Source organism: Heloderma suspectum, chromosome 2 (assembly GCF_057233095.1).
Source record: "Heloderma suspectum isolate Gila_16-S chromosome 2, 16-S_ref, whole genome shotgun sequence".
Lineage (NCBI taxonomy): Eukaryota > Metazoa > Chordata > Lepidosauria > Squamata > Helodermatidae > Heloderma > Heloderma suspectum.
The window spans coordinates 211,947,114-211,969,590 of record NC_139459.1 but is presented as its reverse complement, the minus strand read 5'-3'; the positions used below and the strand labels follow the sequence as shown (position 1 = coordinate 211,969,590).

Below are 22,477 nucleotides of genomic sequence, written 5' to 3'. Positions count from 1 at the left end.
AGAAACCAGGTCACAGCATAACACTCCTACTTTCATCTCCCATTCTGTGCAGCTAGGTGGGATTTGAACCTGGAGGAAGGAAAGGGGCCCAGGGCCCACTTTGGCTTGGGTGTCAGGAGCTAAAAGTCTCGAATGAGAGGCCTTGGATAACGGGGAGGGAAGCCAGGGTTTGATTAGCAGGTGGCTGCAGGTCACTGTGAAAGGGGCTCCATGTATCAAAGAAGCCCCCCCATGGCTCCCCCAACATGGCATCCCACCCCACAACATCCACATGCTACCCCCCTGCCCCTTAACATTTGAAGCCCCTTCCTGTGGGTAAGGGGTGGAGGGGGCTTGAGATCTGAAAGAGGGGCTCCTGTGGGACATAATTATTAGAGCAGAAAGAAGATGCTGGGCAGAGAGTGATATTTCTAAAGCCTTATGGCAGCCTCCCCCAACCTGGTGCCCTCCAGACGTTTTGGACTACAACTCCCACCAGCCCCAGCCAGCATGGCCAATGATCAGGAATGCTGGGAGTTGTGGTCCAAGACATCTGGAGGGCACGGGGTTGGGTAAGGCACCTTACAGGACTATGGGCTCCCCTACTGCCTACTGCCTCACACTCTTTGGCTCATTACCTTTGAGGCCCATGGCAGCCCGGCCCTGCCGATTGGAACTAGATCCATAGGCTGGTTCAGGCCGACTCAGTGTATCCTTTTGCCGAGCCACAGCCACAGCGATGCCCACTGGTGGCTGACGCACCTCACCATCACCGTGGCCCAGCTCGTGGTCCCTGCTGCGGGCACAGTCTGGACGTTCCAGCTCCTGCTGTCCTTTGGCCCCCAGGAACTTGCCCCCATCCTGGTGGGCGCAGCTGCCCTTGAGGCTGCCCAGCCCCACAAAAGGAGCTTTCTGGCCCACAATAAGTGCTTGGTTGCTGTATTTCAGCAGGTTTTTCATGGCCGACACCTCATCTGGGGGTGTCTGCATCTCCTGGGTGAGCACAGAGCCCTGGGTCATGAGGGCGGCCTGCTGAAGGCTGCTGCTGAAAGGGTCCAGGTAGGAGCCTTTCCTTTCCTCTGCCATGGACAAAGGAGGGCCCTGGCCCTGCACCGGCCATGGGGGCAAGTGTGGCCCATTGTAGCCCAAAGAGCTGAGCTCCATGGATTTGCGCTTCGACTCTGCGTGGGCACCCGCCTGCTCCATCTCTGTCTGCAAGTGCTGCTGGTGGCGGATGCGAGCCACCTTCTGGGTGTTGGGTGTCGGTGGCTCCTTGGGGGCCTTGTCTAAAGTGCAGCAGGACTGGCTGAGTTTACACAGTGTCTCTTGAGGGCTGGGCCGGGCACAGTCCTGAGGTGGCACCATCTCAAAGTGCCCACTCTTAGGCTGGTGGGACAAGCTGCCAAAATGACCATCAGAGCCAGTGCTGTTCAGGTACTCCAGGCCTTTGAGGCGGGTGCTGGAATTCTGTGGCCAATCCAGCCGCCGCTCAGCTTTGCCCTCTGCTTTCAGGTGAGAGAATGGGTGGTTTCCATAGGTGGGCGGGTGCTCTGGGCCCACGTCGTGGGGGCGCTCCTTGCCCTCACAGGGCTCAGAGGGCACCTGGAAGGAGCGGCTCTTGTCAGTCAAGTGGCCTACAGAAGGCACAAACGTGGCCCCGCTGATTCGTAGCTCCCGGCCGGCCTTATCCTGCAGAGGACACATCCCGTCGGGGCTGGAATGAAGCTGCAGGCAGGGGAAGCTGCCTGTTGTTGTGCTCAGGGCGGGGGGCCCAGCGGGCAGGCTAGATGGGACAGTGTAGGAGACCGAGTGGTGCAGCATTTGCCGTCGCTCCAGGCACTCGCTGTAGGACTGCGGAGGCTCGTGGTGGCCGAGTTCCTTGGCGCAGCGGCTCTGGGCACCAGCATGGCGTGGTAGGATTCCTCCACCACAGCTTGGGAGAACAGCTTTGCCTGAGTCACCATTCAAGACCTTGGAGCTCAGCAGGCATGAGGGCAGGTGCTTGGGCCGGTTGTCACAAGAGCCTCGCTGGGGAGCCCCTTCCTTGCAGGTCCCCTCTGATGTCATAGGCATGACCAGCTTGTGCCGCTCCTTGGCATCATCGTCAGCTGCTCGCTCCTTGCCCTCCCCCTTGGCCCCTTTGTCCTTGGACAACACAAAGCGTTCATAGTCCTTGTGGCACTTTTGCCCATGGCCAGCCTCCCGGTCCCGGCTGCAGGAGCCAATCGGGTGACCAGGTGCTGCCCGGGCAATGCTGGGGAAGTTGTGATTGGCTGACAGCAGGGTGGGCTGAGCCGGAAGGTTTCGCAGATAGAAATTGTCTGGAGAAAGAGGCAAGTGGTTAGGGAGGCAAAGATGACCCAGACAACAACACCCTTTGTTGCAGCCCTAATAGCCCAGCCAATATCATTGCCCATGCCTGTGAGAGAACATTTCCCATTTCATAGGTTCTTTAATAACTATGAATGGATGCCAGTTGCAAATACAATACTGGGCAAGGCTGGCAATTTCAAGGTTATAATTAATGTTCTTCAGGTGATTATTCCTAGTAGTAAGTATGAGAGAGAATACGTATATGACACTGAAATACATATATATCTGCGAAATGGAACTAATAAGTACTGAGAGCAAAACTGAGGCTGCCCCAACAACATCAGTGGAAGAGAGCTGAACTCTGTTGAAACAGATGAGTGGTTGTCAGCATATCATGCATAGTCCTTTAGGCTGCTAAAATTTATTAGTGTGTTAATTGTTTTCTTAAACATTCCTTGAACAAATTCTTTGTTTTTTCTTAAATTTAAACAATGGAAGGGAAGTGCATGCTATTGTCTTTTAATTTTTACAAGTATTCCAATAAAAATGTCTACATAATATAACATTTAAATCACACTAAGTATGCTTTAATTCCCCCCACCCCCACCCCTGTTAAATATTTCAGGGCAAATACCTGTGGAAAACTGGGGCAAAAAAATTAGCATGGGGCACTTTTTAAAAAACTTTGTTGTTTACTAAATACAGGTAAAGTAAAACACTACATTAAAGGCACAATCCTATGGGGATAGGTGGCCGCCTCCAAACTCAGAGGTGACTGCCTATCCAATACAGGACAGGAGAAGCGCAGAGGAGATCGTCCCCTCCGCGCTTCTCCTGCCCTGCATTTGTAGCTTAGACAGCTGATTCTGGTTGTCTAGCCATGGGAAGGTGGAGCTGGGGAGGAGGATGTGTCGTACCAGTATTTCCGCCTTCCCTGCGCTGGAACGCCCCGTTTTGGCTGCTCTGCACTCCTCTTCCAAGCGCAGTGCGTGGGGCTGTTCCACACTGCCTGCAAGGCAGCGCAGAAGGGGGGAAAGGCTGGTTCTTCAGGAACCGACCTCGGAGTGTGGGCTCTGAGGTTGGTTCCTGGAAACCCACATATCCTATGGCTGTCTAGCCACTGACTAGCAGCCATAGGATTGCTCCCTAAATCACTTTCTTGGGCATCAGAACATTTTCCAATGCAAACAGAAAAAAATCCAATTCAAGCTACCCTATGCAAATAAGCCTAATTTGCATAGGAAATTCTTCTGGAAAATTTCCCAATTCAAAATTTTCAGGAAAAACTGTGGCCCAAAACTGAGGATAAAACCTTCTCTGCCTGCATGCTGAAATATCCGCCCCCCTGCCTCCTAGATCTACTTGTCAAGCAGAGGCTGAAATGGACAAGTGCCCAGGGGCCACTTGGAAGACATAGTAGGAAGACAGAACTATCAGATACACTCCAATCACAGAGTAATCGGCTTGCTCTTCCTCTTTCCCCTCCCCTCTGTACAACTGCCCACTGAATCTGTGCCCTTGGTAAGATGATACTTCCAAACAGTTTCTCCTACCCTTTGAGGGCACACCCACGCACAGGCCACACATTTTGACCAAGCTCCAACACTTGCCTTTCTGGCTTTCATAGAAACGATGCTGGCCATACAGGACATTGCTGTTTCCATGGTGATCCAAGTGGCTCATGGGAAGAAAAGTGGATGCTAAGCTCCCAGAGAACCTCGGGTAACCTGGAGCTAAAACAAAAGGCAGTGAAGAATGATATGCCAGGGTCACAACAACAAAGTGGCGGCCATGAAGCCAAGTCACTGGCTGGGCCCTTAGTCCAATTGGTCGAAAGATGCGTATGTCGAAAAAAGTTTGCATATGTCGAAATAAGTTTGCCGGGGTGGATTCAAAGTCCTTTGTTAGGTCAGATTTTTGTTATGGCCATACTCAGGGCTAGCCCAAGACTTTTTGCTGCCTGAGGCGAAGAACAAGATGGCACCCTCTCCCGTTCCATGTACAAAAGCCGACTGAGCTGTTTCTTCAACACTGACAATGGAACAGCATCTTCCACTGCACCTGAAGGCGCAGGTTAGCTTAGGGGACACAGGGCAAGTTGCTTGGCACACAGCTCTCTCCTCCAACACCTTGCTGCTGCCTCCCAGCATCTGCTGCCTCAGGCAACTGCCTCACTCTGCCTAATGGTAGGGCCAGCCCTGGCTGTACTGATATGCCCACTTTGGGGGAATTACCAGGTTTCATGCAGCAGGGGATCAGGAGGCGAGGAGGTAGTCCAAAATTGTTGGCACTACAGCAGAAAACTCCTCTGGTGCCAGCTTGGCAGAATAAACTCCCAAAGGAAGATGGCAAGAGACAGAGGTAAGGTGTATGTGTGGGGAGGGGGAGATCAGGAGAAACAAAACACCCTACTACTCCATGAACACAAGAGAATTCTAATGGACATGGATTGCTGGATACTTCATAAAACCTAGCAAGGATGTCTTGAATATTATTCCCACCGTTTGGTGGAAAAAGAAAAACGTCTGCTTGCTACATCACAGAGACCATGCCCCAAAGGAAATGCATGTGGGCAATTAATAGTACCATGAGGGAAGAACAAAGAACTGTAGAAGTCACCAAAGAACCAGACGCTGACCACTGCAAGTACTTCTCTCAGTTCTACTCTGATGTTCTCTGCAGCCATACTGGCTAGAAACATGGTTTCTTTGAAGAATAAAAACGAAAAACCAAGATTCTGAATAACCTGGTGCTACCATATACCTGATTCCATGCCTGTGCAACACTACCAAATAGACATGAAATCTACACAGCCATTGACTTTACAACCTTTACTAGGATTGTATCCTCCTGGCTTCCTGCCAGTCTGTGTCTGGGTCAAGTATCAAATGCTGCCACTGAGGATTTTACTGGGAGAAAGGCAGGGAGAATCAAGCATTTTGATAGCTGTGCCAAGGTGAGCATTATCGACACTGCCAAGTGTGGTCTCAATAAGTGCTAGCTCTGGGTTTTTGTTTTGGATCCTAAGGCTGAGGGGACCTAAGTCCAATTTCAGCTCTTCCATGCACAGACTTCCTGCCTGAGTCAGATAAGTATCTCAACCATAAATGCAAGTCAGCCTCAGCTTTGTCCTTTGTAAAATGACTGACTCACCTACCTAATATTCTAAACACTGTAAAAGCCATATGCATTTAAAAGGGGGGGGACGACTAAACTAAAGCTAAATAAAAATAGAAATGCTTGCTGCTATACCACTTAAAAAACCGAATTGCCTCTTGTAGAACTCAAAGAAAGACACCAAACTAGGGTTTGCTAAGAAGATAGGATAATATTGGTACAATTTAACAAGCAAGATTTTTTTCAAAAATTAAAAGGTAATTTCCCCAAGAGAATTATATTTGATTTGGGGATTGCATGCATTGAGAGAGACAGGATAGTAACATTTTTAAGGGATGTTGAACTATATTGATAAGTACATGGCTGCCTTCTTAATATAGTGCAAGGCCTAAAAATAGGAAAGGAAAATACTTTGCGTATTAAAAACAAATATATAAATATATGCCACTGTATGAAGGACTAATAGTTAGAGCTAGCCTAAATAATCCTGAGTGACATCTCCTCAGACAGGGCACATAGCTGAATCCAAAGAAAAGATTTTCCAAGCTCCTCGCGTTTATGACTCAGATGTTCCCAAGGCCAGGACCGGAGGGGTGGCAAAAAGCACCGAAGCCTCCGGCCAACTCACAAAACTCCCTCGCTCCCTTGTCCGACTTTCCTATTGTCCGTTTGATTCCTCTCGATGGCTCTTTGCAGGAGGAGGAAGAGCCAGCCCTGCCTGCGTCTGCCCAGCTAATCTCCCCAGTCAGCCGCACACCAGCACTTTCAGCCCTGCTGCCCCACCCCCACTCCCACCCCCACCCCCCGGACAGGCCGCCCGTCAGCATGATGCCGGCCGGCAGCGTCGCCCGCCCCCCGCCCCCAACAGCCCCGGCATGCCGGAAGCCAGCTGGCAGCCGCTCAAGCTAGCAGTCGGGCTGGTTGCCAGGGCTCGGTGCCAGCAGCACCTTGCCGCTCACACTTTAACTTTCTGCATCTCGCAGGGAGGGGAGGAAGGCAGTCGGGGAAAGGCACAGCGAGAGCCAGTCGCCACAGGACAGCGAGAGAGCGCGCACGCACGATGCAGCGCAAGAACAGCTGGGCCGGGGCGGGAGGGGACGACCAGGCTGCACAGCCAGCCTCCCAGCACAGCTGCAATGGGATAGCAGGGGTCAGGGAGAGCTGCGGTTTGGGAGCCCGCAGGCTGGGGCCTAGGCGCTCCCGGGGCCACGACGAAACCCACGGACAGACCTTGCATGTCCACTGCCAAGCTCAGAGTGGGATGATCCGAGCAACTGCCTTTGAGAGGCTGAAGGCCATTGGATGGGAGTGGAATTCAGGACTGCAACAGCGGGAGGTTTGGGGACGGGAAGGAGGGAGGGGCAGTGACGGAGCTGCGGAAGGGGAAGCACCCAGTTTTCTAGACTGGGTCAGGCGTGTGGCAAACTTCCCTTATCCAAACTCTTTGCCCAAAGGTCTCTTTTTAAAAAAGCAAAAGCAGGGAGGCTGTTTGGAACATTTTGGGGGAATTCCTGAAGCTAAAAGGGGAATGTTAAAACAGTTTAAACAGGAGCAGTGTCATGTTTTGTGGCCAGAGGATGGTGATGGGGGAGAGCCAGCATTGTAGAGACCCACTGGAATGTCTCCCTGCTATCCAACGCCCCCATCGAGGGCAACCAGTTTCAAGCATTTGGGACTTGTTATCCCTGTCCCCTATGCTAGAACTTCCCTCTCTGGCACCTCCCCCCACCCTTCTTCCTGGGAATAAGGGTACAGCAATATGAAATTGAGCTCAACACTAATGAGGCTGGTTTTCTTGGCCCTTTATCTTCTTTCACAAGTAAAGGGATCTCCTCAGTCAGGGCTATTTGTCTTCTCTAATTCTACATGTACAGAATATTGCATGGATTCTGGTGCCTGGCACAGAATCTCGGCTGACTTTTTAGAAAGCATTTTTCTAGTCCTCATGGTTTAGACAATGAGTATGAAGATGGTCGGGCATTATCTGCAAGAAGCTCCAGTGTCATGAGAGGTGGACCTTTTATACCCTGCATGTCTACCCATGCCTCCCTTAACAGCCTGCAGTTATGTTCTCCCTAGTCAAAAATCCCTGCTGACCTGTACCCATTCATCAAGGGATGTAAACGTGTGGCTCTCCAGACTTTTGGCCTACAACTCCCAACAGCCTTAGCCATCATAGCCAATGGTGAAGGATGATGGAAATTGTAGACCTAAAATCTACAGCCACAAGTTGCCCACCCCTGCCATACATTATGTCTTGTCATTACAAGACTTGTATTTTCGAAAATTACACAGGCACATAGCACATTTAGAGGTATGAATTCTCAGAATATATTCTGTTAGCAGAATGTGAATAGTCAAAGCACAGAATTTTAGCTCCTTAGGCTTCTTATTTGGATTGTGGAGGAGAGGTGAACACAAACAGGCCTGATAGGCTCGCAGGACATCTGCCCCCTCTTTTCCATGGAATGCTCTGTACATTCAGCAGTTGCACCGCCCCACTGAGGCAGGTTGAGTGCCTCCACCAATCCTCTTTACCTTCATGGGAATGTGAGAACCAAATCTGGGAGGTGCCGGAGTGGGGGCCACGGAAGGCCTGTTCTGATGGGGATGATGCAGGGCCTGTGGGGTGCGGCGGTGCTGCTGAGCCCAAGCTGCTGCTCAGAAAGCTGCCCATAAAGGATGAGGCAGGGGAGTTTCCCATCAACCCGCTTCCTGCTGGGTGCACAAAACAGAGAGAGAGAGAGAGAGAAAAGCGTGTCAGGACAGTGTGAAGCTCAGCAGCCTCCCCACAATGGTGAGCATTTAATTCATTCATTTTGATTGGTTACCGTGCCCATGGCATTCCTTTGCCAATAAAATCCATACAAATAAATCTAGAAGCAAAATTTGTATAACACCACATAGAAGTTTTGTTTAAAATCCTACCTAAACCCAATCTACTAAAAATCCTGATTCATTGGAATGTTTGTCCCAGACACCAGGCTTGCAGAGAGAAGAAAACACTTTCAGCAGATGTATGGGCCCACCTACGTGCCTTCACACACAGTGTCTAGATGCATAAACAGTTTCCTACTCGATGTGCCAGCTCTGATGGGCACTTATTATCTGCCTGCTGTCTACATCAGGGAAGGAGTTGGTATTAATGGGAACATCTATGGATGACCTTTGGGAATCACACCTGGATATGTCTTCTGAGAGTGGCACCTACATGTAAGCACAGTCTGAGATTACCCTTTGCTATTAATATAGCAATGTACATACCCAAGCTGATGAGGAAACAAATGATTGTGGGTATATGTGTCACTGGGCCTTGAAACCTGGGTGGTAGCTGGCACACATACAGAACCCTTTGGTATATATGTCTGTGGCCTTGTCAGCACTCGTGCATCAGCTCAAAACCAGTGCAAGCCCTGGGGGGTGAACAAACAAGAGCAACCCACATGCAGCGTATTGAACTGCTCTGTTTCCATGTCCAGTACCAACCATCCAGAGATTAACAGAATTGAGGCAAAGCAAAGATATATTCAGAAATTACAAATACAGTGTAAACCTAAACACAGAAACTGTGAAGCCATAATATAGAAACACTACACTGCACACATGCATTAGAAAAACGGGGTGGGGAAGGATCCCCTTTCAATATTCTGAATCCGTGAATCTCTGGTAATGAAGTTTCTTGCTTAACTCACAGACAATTGGGCCTGCAAATTTGGCAAGCAGCCCCTGCCTGATTCTGCAGTGCTTTGGGTCTCCCTGTTGCAGTCACCTACTCATCCTGAACCCACTTCCCCAGTGCAGCAAACCTTAATGCAGCTCCTATGTTTTGTCACACTAACTAGACATATGAGAGTTGCTTCTGAGCAGACAGCGGAGGTCGGTGTATGCACCGGCACTGCTCATGCAAGCAGTCTGTACACATACGCGCAGTGCGACATGGGTACAGTGAACTCATGTGAGATTGTCTAGTCCCTTCAGTGAAAAGAATGCAGTTCATGGAAAGGAGCAGGAGATTTAATGCACTCCCATATTACATTACTCATACAAGCAGACTACTTATGTGAGCCTCCAATTTATTGTCGGAACCAACTCTGGGTTACTACAGAACAGTGTCTCTAGGAAATACCCCTAATGTAGAGTTGCCATCTGGGTCTCCTGTATCTATTGATCACTAGGGTATCTACCTTGTGTGATGGCAAGTGACTATATTATACAATGGCAGCTTTGGAAGATGTTTGGCTGTTAAAGCAGTGGCTGCTGTGCTAGCTCCTGCTGGGGGCAGGACATTCCTTGTTGCAAGTACACCTGGTCTCCCACCTTGCATTTTCCCCACTTCCAAGTCACTATATGAGGTTAGAGCCTAGCAAGGCCTACTTCTGCCAAAACATCCCGCTATGAATGAGTAGACTGTTACCCCTTTACTGGCAGGGCCTTTATGCCTTTAGCAGTGACACAACAAACAGATATTCAGCACTATCTCCATTCTGGGAAAAGCTTCACCCGCTAAAAGTCTATCACACAGTTGTTAAAGGTATACAATCCTACCAGGAGGGGAAAATGGCTATGTGAGGGATCTGGCTAGGTCTGCAAATAGTGCTGTGTGCTATCTATGGGCAATGGGCCTGGACATTTTAGTCATTACCCCTAGGTATTTGACGTGGGTGAGTGCCTGGAGAGGCATCCAGCCAAGAAGCAGGAAGTGCTCCTCACTTTAAGCCAGCCCACGCTCTCTGGCTAATCCCATTGGGATGCCTCAGCGATGAGTGTGGGGATGTGGTTACAAGGGCAGGGCCAAGGCCACTCCCCACAGCTGGGGACAGGGTGGGAGTTTGGGCACTAGCAACGGAAGTCCCTTTCTGGACATTGTGAAGGGGCTAAGTCTGATCTCAGGGTGTGGGGAAAGTATCCAAAGGGGGCTCTGAGAACCCAGAGCTGCAGGCTCTCCTATAGGCCACATATGCACTAGTGAGGACTAAAGAGATCCCTGTGGAGTTGTTGAATCTCAGAATGGATTTAGGACTGCTAACCAGGAACCCAGGCTTCCTTCCTCTAAGGGCATCTAGTTTTGAGGCCTTTAGAATGCTCAGAAGGAAGCAAACAGAACTCCCTCCTTCTCAGGACACTTGGATCATTTGTTGCCAGAATTCCCCACCTCTATCAATTTTATTATCCACCCCACAGCTCCAAAATTAAATTGCTTTATAAAGCAGTCTCACTGGCTTTTGCATCCATGCCAGGGTGACCCCCACACCATTTATCATGCCCTGCAAACAGCACCGGCTCCAGATTTTGCAGGGCTCTTGGGCAAGACATCCTCAATGGACCCCTCCCATTGTGAGTCTACCTTCTGAGTGCCATTGTCACCAGCTGCTATTGCTCCTCATCCTCTTTCTCATCTTTGCTATCGCTTGCTTGCTAGGCAGGCACTGAGCCAGTGAGCAAGGAGGCAGTGGCATCAACTGTTCCTTCTTCTCACCACCGCTGTTGTCTGGGCCAGAGCAAGAGGCAGGTGAACGAGCAGGTTGCAATGGTAAAGAGAAGGAGCATATCCAGGGGACTTTTATCAGTGGGCCCTCCTGGAGTGTGGGCTCTTGGCAGGTGCCCAGCTATGCCTACCCTCTCCCCACCCCACAGACACACATACACACACACACCCCTTGTTGGAACATCTGAAGCTGCTCAGAATCTATGAGTGGCTGTGCTGCTGAAAGGACCCACACTCTATCTTTGCATGCCTTCAAAGGATACAGTCCTCCAGTCTTTGAAACAATCCAGAGCCAAACCAAATTTTATTTGCAATACTAGCCAAATTAAAGTTTTGCTGCCCTACCTTGTACCTTATTATTGATATGTTGAGCAGCATGACAATAACATTTAATGACTGAGATACTATTTGTTTATTTTTATTTTAATACCTGTAACTTCTTTACTTCCTCCCCTTTACAACTGTGTGTATATGCCCCCTGACAGCTCTCGATAGTGCGCCCTAGAATGTAGAAGATATCAAGCCAGCTGATAAGGAAGTGATCCTAGAATTTTGGCACCCTAGAGGGCTGCCTAGTTTGTTTCTGTGGTTTTGTAGTAAGCTACATGCGGAATCGCAGTTTGCTTTCCACGCTTTGGAAGGGGAGGTATAGCATTTTTGGTGTGTCTATCCATCCTGTTATGTTTCATCCACATGTGTAGGCATGACATATCAGTGTAGGTGGAGAAGGGACAATTCTAAGCATGGCATTGTTAAAATCACCTTTCTCTATCAGTTTATTAAAGCCATTCTTTAATTTGTACTAAAGTGCCTTTTTTATATTTAGGCACTAGTGTGTGATCACTTTCATAGTGGTTGGGTTGTTTTTTACAAGTAGAGAGGGAATAAATCCCACTGAACTCAATAGGCCATAGTTCCAAATAAACAAGTATAGGACTGCACTGTAAAAAGTGATCTAGCACTTGTTAAAATATTGCCCCCTGCCCTTCAGATTAACAAAGATTTAAAATGGCACAGAGCAGAAAAGTAGCATGGGGTTTTTAACAATCAGTTTTAAAGTATGTGCTAACATGCCTTTTAATTTAAGCAATACTGTGCAGATATGCAACAGGTTCACCTGCCTGATACATTACTGCCCATGTCAAAACCACACTTATTTCAAAAGACAAGGAAGTATCACTACGGCAATCTACACCTGTGGAGATTACACTCCTCTTCCCAAAAAAGTTGTGGGGTGGATTGCATTCTTAAGAGAGATGGAAGAACTACAGAGGAAACACAGGAGAACAATGATTTTACATTGATGACGTAATGCAATGGTCATGAACAAAGCATGGCTATTCCAGAGTGAACACCTAGTCTGGAAGCGCCCTTAAAACAGCCCATAAGTCAAGCCATCAACACCAGCCTTTCTTCTTTCAATCTTGGCGCTCACAGAACGGTGAGAGCCTAATGGCAATAGGAACATCCATATATACATGCCTACTTTATATGGACTTCAGGCAAAACTGTAGGACAGGGAGTTACAAATAGCTTGTTTGTAGGAGGCTCCTATACCTAGCCCAGGTCCTCCTTCCTTGCTATCCTATCAAGCATCTAGCGATACAATGAGTATGCAAAGATCAACACTAGCCCCGGCTCTGGTGTTATGCTGCGCAGTCATCCTCTTCAAAAAGCTGCCCTATCTGTACTCATAGCTTCAAATCAGGGAGCTCATAGTGATGTAGTCCCAGCGGCTCCACCCACTTGGCCCCACCACCGTCTCAGACCACACAGCGCTCCATGTCTCACAGCTCCCCATTTAACTGGTCAGTGCCATTTCAGACAGCTGCAGCTGCTACTTTTCTCTCTGCTGCTCCCTGCCTCCAGCTGTGTAGTATATGGGTTGTACTTCCAGGCCTCAGACAGCCCGGGTTGCATTACTGAAAATAAACCTCCCCCTTGCATCAGACCCTGAAAACCTGATGCCATCTTGGGGCAAAACAGTTGCCCTTTCAGGTCGAGCTCCAAGGAAACCAGATAAATAGGAAGGAGAGGAACAGTTGGGCCTGGCATGGGGGCAGTTGCCGTTTCCAGAGCAGGCTGATTTGAGAAGCCATAATGCAGGCTCTTGGCTCTCATCTCCCTGAGAACAGGGCCCCCTGCCTCGGCTCTCTCACGCTTGCCAGCATTTCCCAGCCTGTGAGTCACAAACTGCTGGCAGGCTCTGCTCCCCTGACTCTGCAGCTGATCAGCCCCTCGCCAGCTTCCCACCCCCTCCCCAAACAGCATCCCCAGCCAAACCTCTCACACTCTCTTTGGAGCCCCTGGCTCCCATGAACTAGAAGTCCAGCACCAGGCAACTCCCTCCTCCCAATTAATCTGAGCCTAAATAAATAAATAAACAAACAGAAAGAAAGAAAGAAAGTCAAACACAACTTCCGAGATGTGATGCCCTAAGGCAGCCTCTCCCAACTTGGTGCCTTCTAGATGTGTTGGACTACATCTCCCAGCATTCCCCCATGGCCAGCTGGGGGAACACTGGGAGGTGGAGCCCAGCACATCTGGAAGGCACCAAGTTGGGGAAAGTTGCCCTAAGGAAAGGCTGTGGCAAGGTATTCTTTACCCCTGAAGAAGGTATAATCCAAACTATGTTGGGCTTTTTATATTCATGCCTCAAGCATTTTGAGACTCCACCTCCTCTTCAGCTCACCTGTGGTTCTGATTCTGTTTTCCTGGTTTACTAACTCAAATGATCAGTAATTCACAGGTTTGTTGCTCCTATTACAGTTACTGTAACGGGGAAAAGCCACATCTGATAAAATCCTCCTTTCTATGCAACTTTATGTTACAGGGGCTGGGGGGACCTGGCAACACTACTGATACAGAGGGTTTCCAAGTGTTTTGCTAGCTTCTACTCCTGTGCTTTTAACTTCTTGATCCACAAACATTAATTAACAAGTGCGAATGCTCATTTCCACAAGAGCCTTGCCTTCACCTGCTGATTTCTGCAGGTCAAGTTGCTGCTGAAGACACAAAAGCAAGCCAAGTGGGGTCTTCTCCTGCTCAGTGCAGTGATCCTAACAATACTACAACATACATAGGTATGTATGTATGTATGTATGCATGTCTGAGTGAGTGAGTGGGTCTGAGAGGGGTCAAGTTCCTCTCCTGAGCTCACAGTATACAGTTTTCCAAAGAGGGGGGAAATCTTGATTGGGGGGCCTGTTGTGCTTGAGGCCTGAATAGATTTGCTCCTTTTTCCTGCATCCCACCCACCCACTGACCCATCCACAACTGCCCTGGAATTCAATACTTTAAGAAGTGCTGCATCAGTCAACTAATAAAGTAGGAAGTTTCACATACAGAAATCGTTGACTGTAAAGTTTGCCAGTATTGAATAGAATTCCAGATCCAATCCCACTAAATTCTTGAAATTCAGTTTGCTTTACATAATGGGTTCATTACAAGACGTGGACAAGAGAGGCAGAAAAAGACATGTCTAGGAGAGGAACATTCACTTAACAACACAAGAAAGGCTGAGAGAGCAACCTTTTCCCATGTTTTTCCATTGCTTCAAGCTCTCTTGTGGTTTCAATAGACCAGCATGCTCCGAGTTCCCCTCCATAGGGGTTTTTCACTCCTCTCTGACCATTGGAAGCCAGGAAAACTAATAATCTGAATCCTAATAAAATCCTTATAGAAGCAGATGGGATCCAAATGTCTTAGCAAGCAAACCATTAGGACTGGGAGGAATGCCATCCAACACTGTATGTGGAAAAATTGGGCTGTGCTGTTTTCCCAGCCGTTCAATGAGTGGCAGGAAATGGGAATTTCCACCTTAAGAAAGAAAAACCAAAAACCTTTCCCCCTTTTACCACTGGGCAAGAATTACCATAAATTCATTCATGATGTCAGAGTAAGGAGACAAGGGAGGGAAAAGGGGACTATTGCCCTTCCCCCAGTGAGTGTGTATGCAGGCTGGAGCAGCTGTTAGGGGGGCAACAGAGTTCTTTAGCCAAGAGCATCTTGGAAGGAAGTACACTTCTTCCCTTCTTTATTCAAAAGTAAGGACAGGGAACCCGATCTGGATTAGGATCCTAGTGTGGTGTGGTAAAAAAAAAAGGTCTCCCCAGCTGGTGGTGTCCGACTCTAGGGGGTGGTGCTCATCTCCAGTTCTAAGCTGAAGAGCCAGTGCTGTCCAAAGATGCTTCCATGGTCATGTGGCTGGCATGACTGAACACCGAGGTGCACGGAACGCTGTTCCCTTTCCCGCCAAAGCGGTACCTATTTATCTACTTGCAATTTCTTGCTTTTGAACTGCTAGGTTGGCAGGAGCTGGGACTGAAGACGGGAGCTCACTCCGTCATGCGGCACTTGGGTCTTGAACTGCTGTCCTGCCGACCTTCCGGTCTGCAGTTCAGCGTCTTAACCACTAAGCCACCGCGGGCCCCGTGGTGTGGTAGTGGGGTTTAAACCCTTGCCCCCTGCTGTAGTCCCGTTCTGGATGCAGGGAAGCGGCCTGCAATTTACATTGCCCCGAACTTATCCATTTATTTGAATGTGTAATTTTATTGTTTATGTATTCGATTTATATCCCGCCTTTCCACCAAGAAAATGGCACTCAAGGCAGCTATCAATCATAAAAAACATTACTCTTTAAAAAGTAGTTTAAAACAATAATAAAAATACATTAAAACACACAAAAACACACCAAAAATTACCGAATAAAACAGCACCCAATCCAACGGGCCATTATATAGTTTTGGGGCAATGTAAATTGCAGTTGCAGGTCCCCTGATTTTGATTGGGACTGTGTGTGGGGGGCGGGCAAAGGGTTAAAGACCCCAACCCTCCCATTAGTGTCCCAGTCTGGATCGCTGAGCTTTCTTCTATGAAAAAAAGAAGAAAAAAAGACATTGCTGCAATAACCTAGATGTATGGTTATTGGATGTGTTTTGTTGATGAGGAGGAAAAACCACTTTGCACAAATTCAGCGGCACTCTTTTCTTCTTCTTTAGTTATTTATTAGATGCACACATTACATATATTTATGTATCATATGTGCCCTGCTGTTATATGAGGCTTCCAGTGATCTCCCATCCAGATTGCTGATCAAGTTTACACTTGCTAGCTTCAGAATGCAACCTCGTTATCTGGTGTTCCCAGCCCATTCACTGGGCCTCATCTGTGGCACACTTTTCTAGACTTCAGATGTTCTAGAGCTGAGTCCTAACACTGAAAATAGGTCCTGGAAATTAAGCACTCATCCTGGCAATCATCAACAACTTAGCTCAAAGCCAACTTTCAAATGCACAAAGACAATCAGCAACTCTTCCTCTCCTTGCCCCTCTATCTTACTGGGGAGACCCTGAATTGTAGTGCCACTCCTCTGAAAGGCAGTGCTGAAAGGCCCTCAAACTGCATAATGTGGACAGGGTGTGTCGCGCCCCCCCCCCCCGCCCCATCCAAAAGTGGCCAAATAATAGTGGATGTGACACTCAGCTCAGCTGTGGGAGAGGAAGTTCAACTTTTGTTTGGAAGGCTCAGAAAGGATCTCAGCACAGTTGCCTGATTTTGACATGCATGTGACCAATTTCTACTTGCAAGGAGCAGAAAGTACCTTTTTTTTTTTAGGGCTGGAAAATGGTGCCCACACCCCCATTCCCATGTGGAATTAAGTTCACAGACATGTGCTGGTGGCTTCTCTTCCAGGGCAGACAGGCCTTTACTAACCACAAATTGTTGCAGACTCTTTTGATCCTGGAGATTCTTGACATTTCTGCTGAATGGAAAGGTGTGCAGCCAAGAGAATGCCACCAAGTGCCGGTTCACTAGTTAAGCTGTGCGCAGCCCAGTGGAAAAGTGCCTGCTGGGTGTGCACTGCTTGGCGGCAGAGACCTGCCAATCCCATCCAAGCGAGGGAGCAACACTCCCTCTCCCTAAGCAGAAGGTGTTTCAGGACAGGCAACCAGCCATCTTCTGTAGCTAGACCAAGGAAGGGAGCTTCCTCTGAGGTGGGTATAGTGTTCTGACAAGCCCTGCCCACCCTTTTCAGCTGGTTTGTAATGGATACATTATGCTAACCACACCTAAGAATCTGCCGTTGTGAATCAGTGGAGCCTCCAGTGAATCATATTGAATCCAAAGCCATCAATTCCAGACTGGGTAACAGCAAGATGTCAAGCCAAGGCTAGTGTCCCTTAGTGCCAGCTCCTTAGCCTGACCCACCCTTCACTGCATCCGTGCCCCCTCGGTTCCTTCTCATTATTCACAGCTATGCTAACACCCTTCAACTTTGACCCCAAAGATTTAATCCCATTGGTGCCTCCGAGTTAAAACTGCCCAGATGTCACTGGACCCCATCCCTCCTGGCTTCTCATCTTTTCAGGGCAGGAGTCTACAATGCCCTGTTCTTCTGCTCCCAAACCACATGGCTGCTACACCCTGAGTCGGTGCCTCTCAGTCCAGCTGTGGCCTTTCTGCTGTCCTGTCTCTGCTGTGTGAAGAACTTGAGTGAAGATCACATAGCAGGTGAGAGGAGGAGGCTGCCATAACTTTGGTGCAAGAAAGAGATATTAGGACGTCTTGGCTTCAAGATCTAACAAACAACTCAGCTTCTGCACTGTGTATGAAAGGGCAGCAGCTAATTTGCATCAAGGCTCAGATAAAGTTATCTAATAGGCTACGAGCTGTTGAATCCTATGGGTGCCAGATGCCCTTTATTTTAGAGGAAATACCCTTCATCACCACAACCATCTCCCCCACCATCCTGTCGCAACCCTGCCCCCCAGATATCCATCATTTCAGACACCATTGCTCCAGAACGTTCCTTATTTTGTAACTCCAGTTTGGCAGCCCTAATGAGGCTTCTGCCAAAAAGGGAAGGGACACCACCACTGTGGCCAGATCGTTAGTGAACAGGAGACTAAGCCCAGGTTGGCCCCATTTGCTCCATGTTACCCAGGCAACTGCATCAGTCCCAGAAGCATCCATTCAAACACGCACAGACATTCTCCATGGAGCTGGCCTGGCTTACACAGGCAGCTGCCTTGATTGCCATTATTGCAGTAAACAGCAGCCATTCATTCCTGCCCTGTTGCCGTGGGTATCGGCAAGGTACTGACTAGTGCCCAAGAACTCAGCCAGCCCCCATCTGCTTTCTGCGAGCCTCAAGGTGCATCTACCTCATTGCTCCATTGAGGGAAGGGCCATGGCTCAGTGTGACAGGGCACATGCTTTGCATGCAGAAGGTCCTGGATTCGATCACCAGCATCTCCAGGTAAGGCTGGAAAAAACTCCTGCCTGAAACCCTGGAGAGCCGTTGCTAGTCAGCATTGACAATACTGGGCTAGATGGACCAAGGGTCTGACTCAGGATAAGGCAGCTTCCTGTGTTCCTCAGTCATCTCTCACTATTGGCTGTACTGGACAACGGCTGATGGGAGTTGCAGTCCAACATCATCTGGAGGGCCACAAGTTGCCCACCCCTCTCTTACACATTGACAAAGGTATTGCCAAATGGAAATATAAAACAGGTAACGCCCATCTTTCACTAGACCAAGCTTTTCCATTACAAAACAACAATTCTGGCAGAAGAAGAAATGAAAGAATGAGTAATTCTGCCTCCTGGGTATACAGGGAGCAAAATTGGTTATAAATGCAATTGCTGATTTCAGACCATTGAAATGGCAGTTCATCCACAAATATATAAAGCATCACTTTGCAGCATACAGCACATACACACATTCCACGCAACTCATATGCCTCTAACCTAATCAAACACCAGGAGGAAGGAAAGGTTTTGTTTTATTTGTTTAAACTTGAAAAGTACTAGTAGGTGACAGAGTAGGTGCCTGAGCTCCATCCATATTCAAAAGGGTAGTTTTAATAATAGTCATAATACTATTAAGTATTATCCAGCTCCGTTTCAAAAACCACTTGAATTGTGTTGAGAGGTAGCAGGCAGTGAATCTACAGGTTGATCCTGAGGGATGTGGCAAAAGTATATGAGGCTTGGAGAGCAGATGGGCCTTGACCTGGGCCTGGAAAGAGCTGGAGATGGGGGAAATCTAGAAGTGAGGCAGAAGCAGGGAGGCATGCCTGAGCAGAACAGCGGGGAGTGGAAATGAGAGCAAGGAGAAAGAGGGATATGGATTGAACTGCGGAAGCCCACATCGAACATTGTGCAAATGTGTGCACGTGCACCCGTGCACACTCAGCCACACTATGATGGACTGGAACTGGTAGAGCTGAAACCCACAACCACCTGTGGCTTTCCCGCTTCTGTTTCAGGCTCATGCTCCAATACCGGAAAGGGAATGAGCTATTCTGGTGGCTGGAAAGCTGTAGCAGAGCCCAGGATGCAGGTCACACAGGCTGAGCCAGAACAGGCATGTGGAGGAGGCCTCACCCAGCCCCAGCCCTAGAGGCGATGCGGGAAATACTCAGACAAACATCTGTGCAGCTCCCAGTCAGATTTCAGTGGCTGGAGGAGGAAGCCAAGTTTTGTGGGAGAGGCCTGGCCCAGACCAGCTTTGCTGGGAAAAGCTTCGGCAGCTAGAACTGGCTCAAAAATAACCCTCAGCTCCAGGCTCAATGAACTGCAAATGCAATGGCCATCACCATCCTTGCCCTCACCTAGAGATTAAGCCAAAGCTCTTCCGACCTTAACAACAGGATTTCTGGCAGTTCGAGAGAGAGACGTTCCATGACTAGAGCTGCAACAGATTCACAGACACTCTTATAGATCAAGCTCAGAGGAAGAAGATTCATGCATACTTTCCCCACACACACACACCTACATAAATTGAGTACTTCATTTCTGACATGAGACTTGTTGAGGCTCATGCCTGCCTGGAAACTGCACCCTCTGAGTGATGGAAACTTTTCTCATTAATCCCAGGTGTGTGCTGTGTTTAGAGGTTGTAGGCACTCTGCACATCTTCAGACGCACTATTGTTTCACATGTTAGTGCTGAGCTCCAGCACTGAAAATAGTTTGTGGAGCTAGACCCTGGCATAGCCTGGCCCAGATTAAACCCTTCACAGATTATTCAGTGCACATTTCCTGGCTCAAAGACATGGTGCATTCATGCATATTTCCTGCTGCACCTTCACAATGAACATACACACCCCAAAACCATGTCCATGAATGCAAAACCAGGAGCATAGCCAGCCACCTGTGCGAATGTACATACAACACTGGCAAGAAGGATATGGAGACTACGTTCAGATGCATGCTGCTAAACAGGTAAGAACTGAACATAGCCATAGATAAGAAGCACAAACCCAGAAACACAAAGATATAAAACAAAATACATCCCATTTATGCATGGCATACACTCATGCTTAGGTATCATAGAATCATAGAACAGTAGGGTTGGAAGGGGCCTATAAGGCCGTCGAGTCCAACCTCCTGCTCAATGCAGGAATCCAAGTCAGAGCATCCCTGACAGATGGCTGTCCAGCTTCATCTTGAATGCCTCCAGTGTGGGAGAGCCCACCACCGCCCTAGGGAATTGGTTCCATTGTCGTATTGCTCTAACAGTCAGGAAGTTTTTCCTCCTGTTCAGCCGGAATCTGGCTTCCTGTCATTTGAGCCCATTATTCCGTGTCCTGCACTCTGGGATGATCAAGAAGAGATCCTGGCCTTCTTCTCTGTGACAACCTTTCAAGTACTTGAAGAGTGCTATCATATTTCCCCTCAGTCTTCTCTTCTCAAGGCTAAACATGCCCAGTTCTTTCAGTCTCTCTTCATTGGGCTTTATTTTCAGTCCTCTGATAATCTTTGTTGCCCTCCTCTGAACCCTGTCCAGTTTGTCTGCATCCTTCTTAAAGTGCGGTGCCCACAACTGGACACAGTACTCCAGATGAGGCCTAAGCAGTGCCGAGTAGAGGGGAACTAGTACTTCCTGGGATTTGGAAGCTATACTTCTATTCATGCAGCCCAAAATAGCAGTTGCCTTTTTTGCAGCCACATCACATTGTTGGCTCATATTCGGCTCATATTCATCTACAACAATTCCAAGATCCTTCTCGCTTGTAGTGTTGTTGAGCCATGTATCCCCCATCTTGTAACTGTGCATTTGGTTTCTTTTTCCTAGGTGCAGAACTTGGCATTTATCCCTGTTAAATGTCATTCTGTTGTTTTCTGCCCAGCACTCCAGCCTATCAAGATCACTTTGAATTTTGTTTCTGTCTTCCAGGGTATTAGCTATCCTGCCCAATATTGTGTCATCTGCAAATTTGATCAGCATTCCCTGCAAGTCATTAATAACAGTGTTGAAGAGCACTGGGCCCAGGACTGAGCCCTGCGGTACCCTGCTCATTACCTCTCCCCAGTTTGAGAAGGTCCCATTGATAAGTCCTCTTTGAGTCCGATTCTGTAGCCAACTGTGGATCCACCGGATCGTTGTTTAATCTAGCCCACTTTGAGCTAGTTTGTTAATCAGGATATCATGGGGCACTTTGTCGAAAGCTTTGCTGAAGTCAAGGTATATGATGTCCACAGCATTCCCACAGTCCACAAGGGAGGTTACCTGATCAAAAAATGAGATCAGATTTGTCTGGCAGGACTTGTTCTTGACAAATCCATGTTGGCTTCGAGTAATCACTGCATTGTTTTCAAGCTGCTTCCAGATGGATTGCTTTATCATCTGCTCCAGAATTTTCCCAGGGATTGATGTCAGACTGACTGGTCTGTAGTTCCCAGGTTCCTCCTTTTTACCCTTTTTGAAGATAGGGACAACATTAGCCTTCCTCCAGTCATCTGGCACTTCACCCATCCTCCATGATTTCTCAAAGAGAACAGACAGCGGTTCTGAGAGTTCTTCTGCCAGTTCCTTTATTATTCTAGGATGCAGTTCATCTGGCCCTGGAGATGGGAACTCATTCAAAGTAATTAGGTGTTCCTTGACCATATGCCTATCGATCTCAAGCTGCAATCCTGCCCCTTCAGCCTGCACTTTGCCTTTGCCAGGGGGGTCATAGACCCTCTTTTGGAAGAAGACTGAGCCGAAATAGGAATTGAGCACTTCTGCCTTTTCCTTGTCATCTGTTATCATTTTGCCATCCTTATTTAATAGTTGAACCACCATTTCTTTCCTCTGTCTTTTACTATGCATGTATCTGAAGAAAGCCTTTTTGTTGCTTTTACCATCCCTCGCTAACCTCAACTCGTTCTCAGCTTTAGCCTTCCTGATGCCATCCCTGCAATTCTGTGCTACCTGCCTGTACTCTTCCTTTGTAGCTTGGCCTTCTTTCCACTTCCTGTATGCGTCCTTTTTTGTTTTCAAGTCATCTCTTTCTGTGAAGCCACATTGGCTTCTTCCATTGTGTTCCACCTTTTTTCTTGTTGGAACTGTTTGTAATTGTGCCTTGAGAATTTCCTTTTTTAAAAACTCCCACCTTGGACTCCTTTTCTTGTTAGAGTCGCTTGCCATGGGACCTTACTTATAATTGTTCTGAGTTTATTAAAATCAGCTTTCCTAAAATCCAGGGTACGCGTTTGGCTACACTCAGCTTTTGCTTCCTTTAGAACCAAGAACTCAAGTATAACATGGTCACTTTCCCCCAGAGTTCCTATAACTGCTACTTTATCCACT

The 22,477-nt window shown here is 48.2% G+C and overlaps 1 protein-coding gene across 6 annotated transcripts in view; it reads right to left on the bottom strand.

Moving 5' to 3' along the window:
- BAHCC1 (BAH domain and coiled-coil containing 1) overlaps positions 1–22,477 on the bottom strand; it is a 108,691-nt gene that overhangs the window by 39,768 nt on the left and 46,446 nt on the right. For 4 of the 6 annotated variants that reach the window (XM_084837607.1, XM_084837608.1, XM_084837606.1 and 1 more), the window contains 3 exons: positions 7,948–8,127; positions 3,903–4,025; positions 618–2,300 (listed from right to left, as the gene is read on the bottom strand). In XM_084837607.1, coding sequence (XP_084693733.1) covers positions 618–2,300; positions 3,903–4,025; positions 7,948–8,127 — 1,986 coding nt within the window. The remainder of the gene's footprint in view (positions 1–617; positions 2,301–3,902; positions 4,026–7,947; positions 8,128–22,477) is intronic. The other 2 variants (XM_084837609.1, XM_084837610.1) reach the window with 1 other exon arrangement.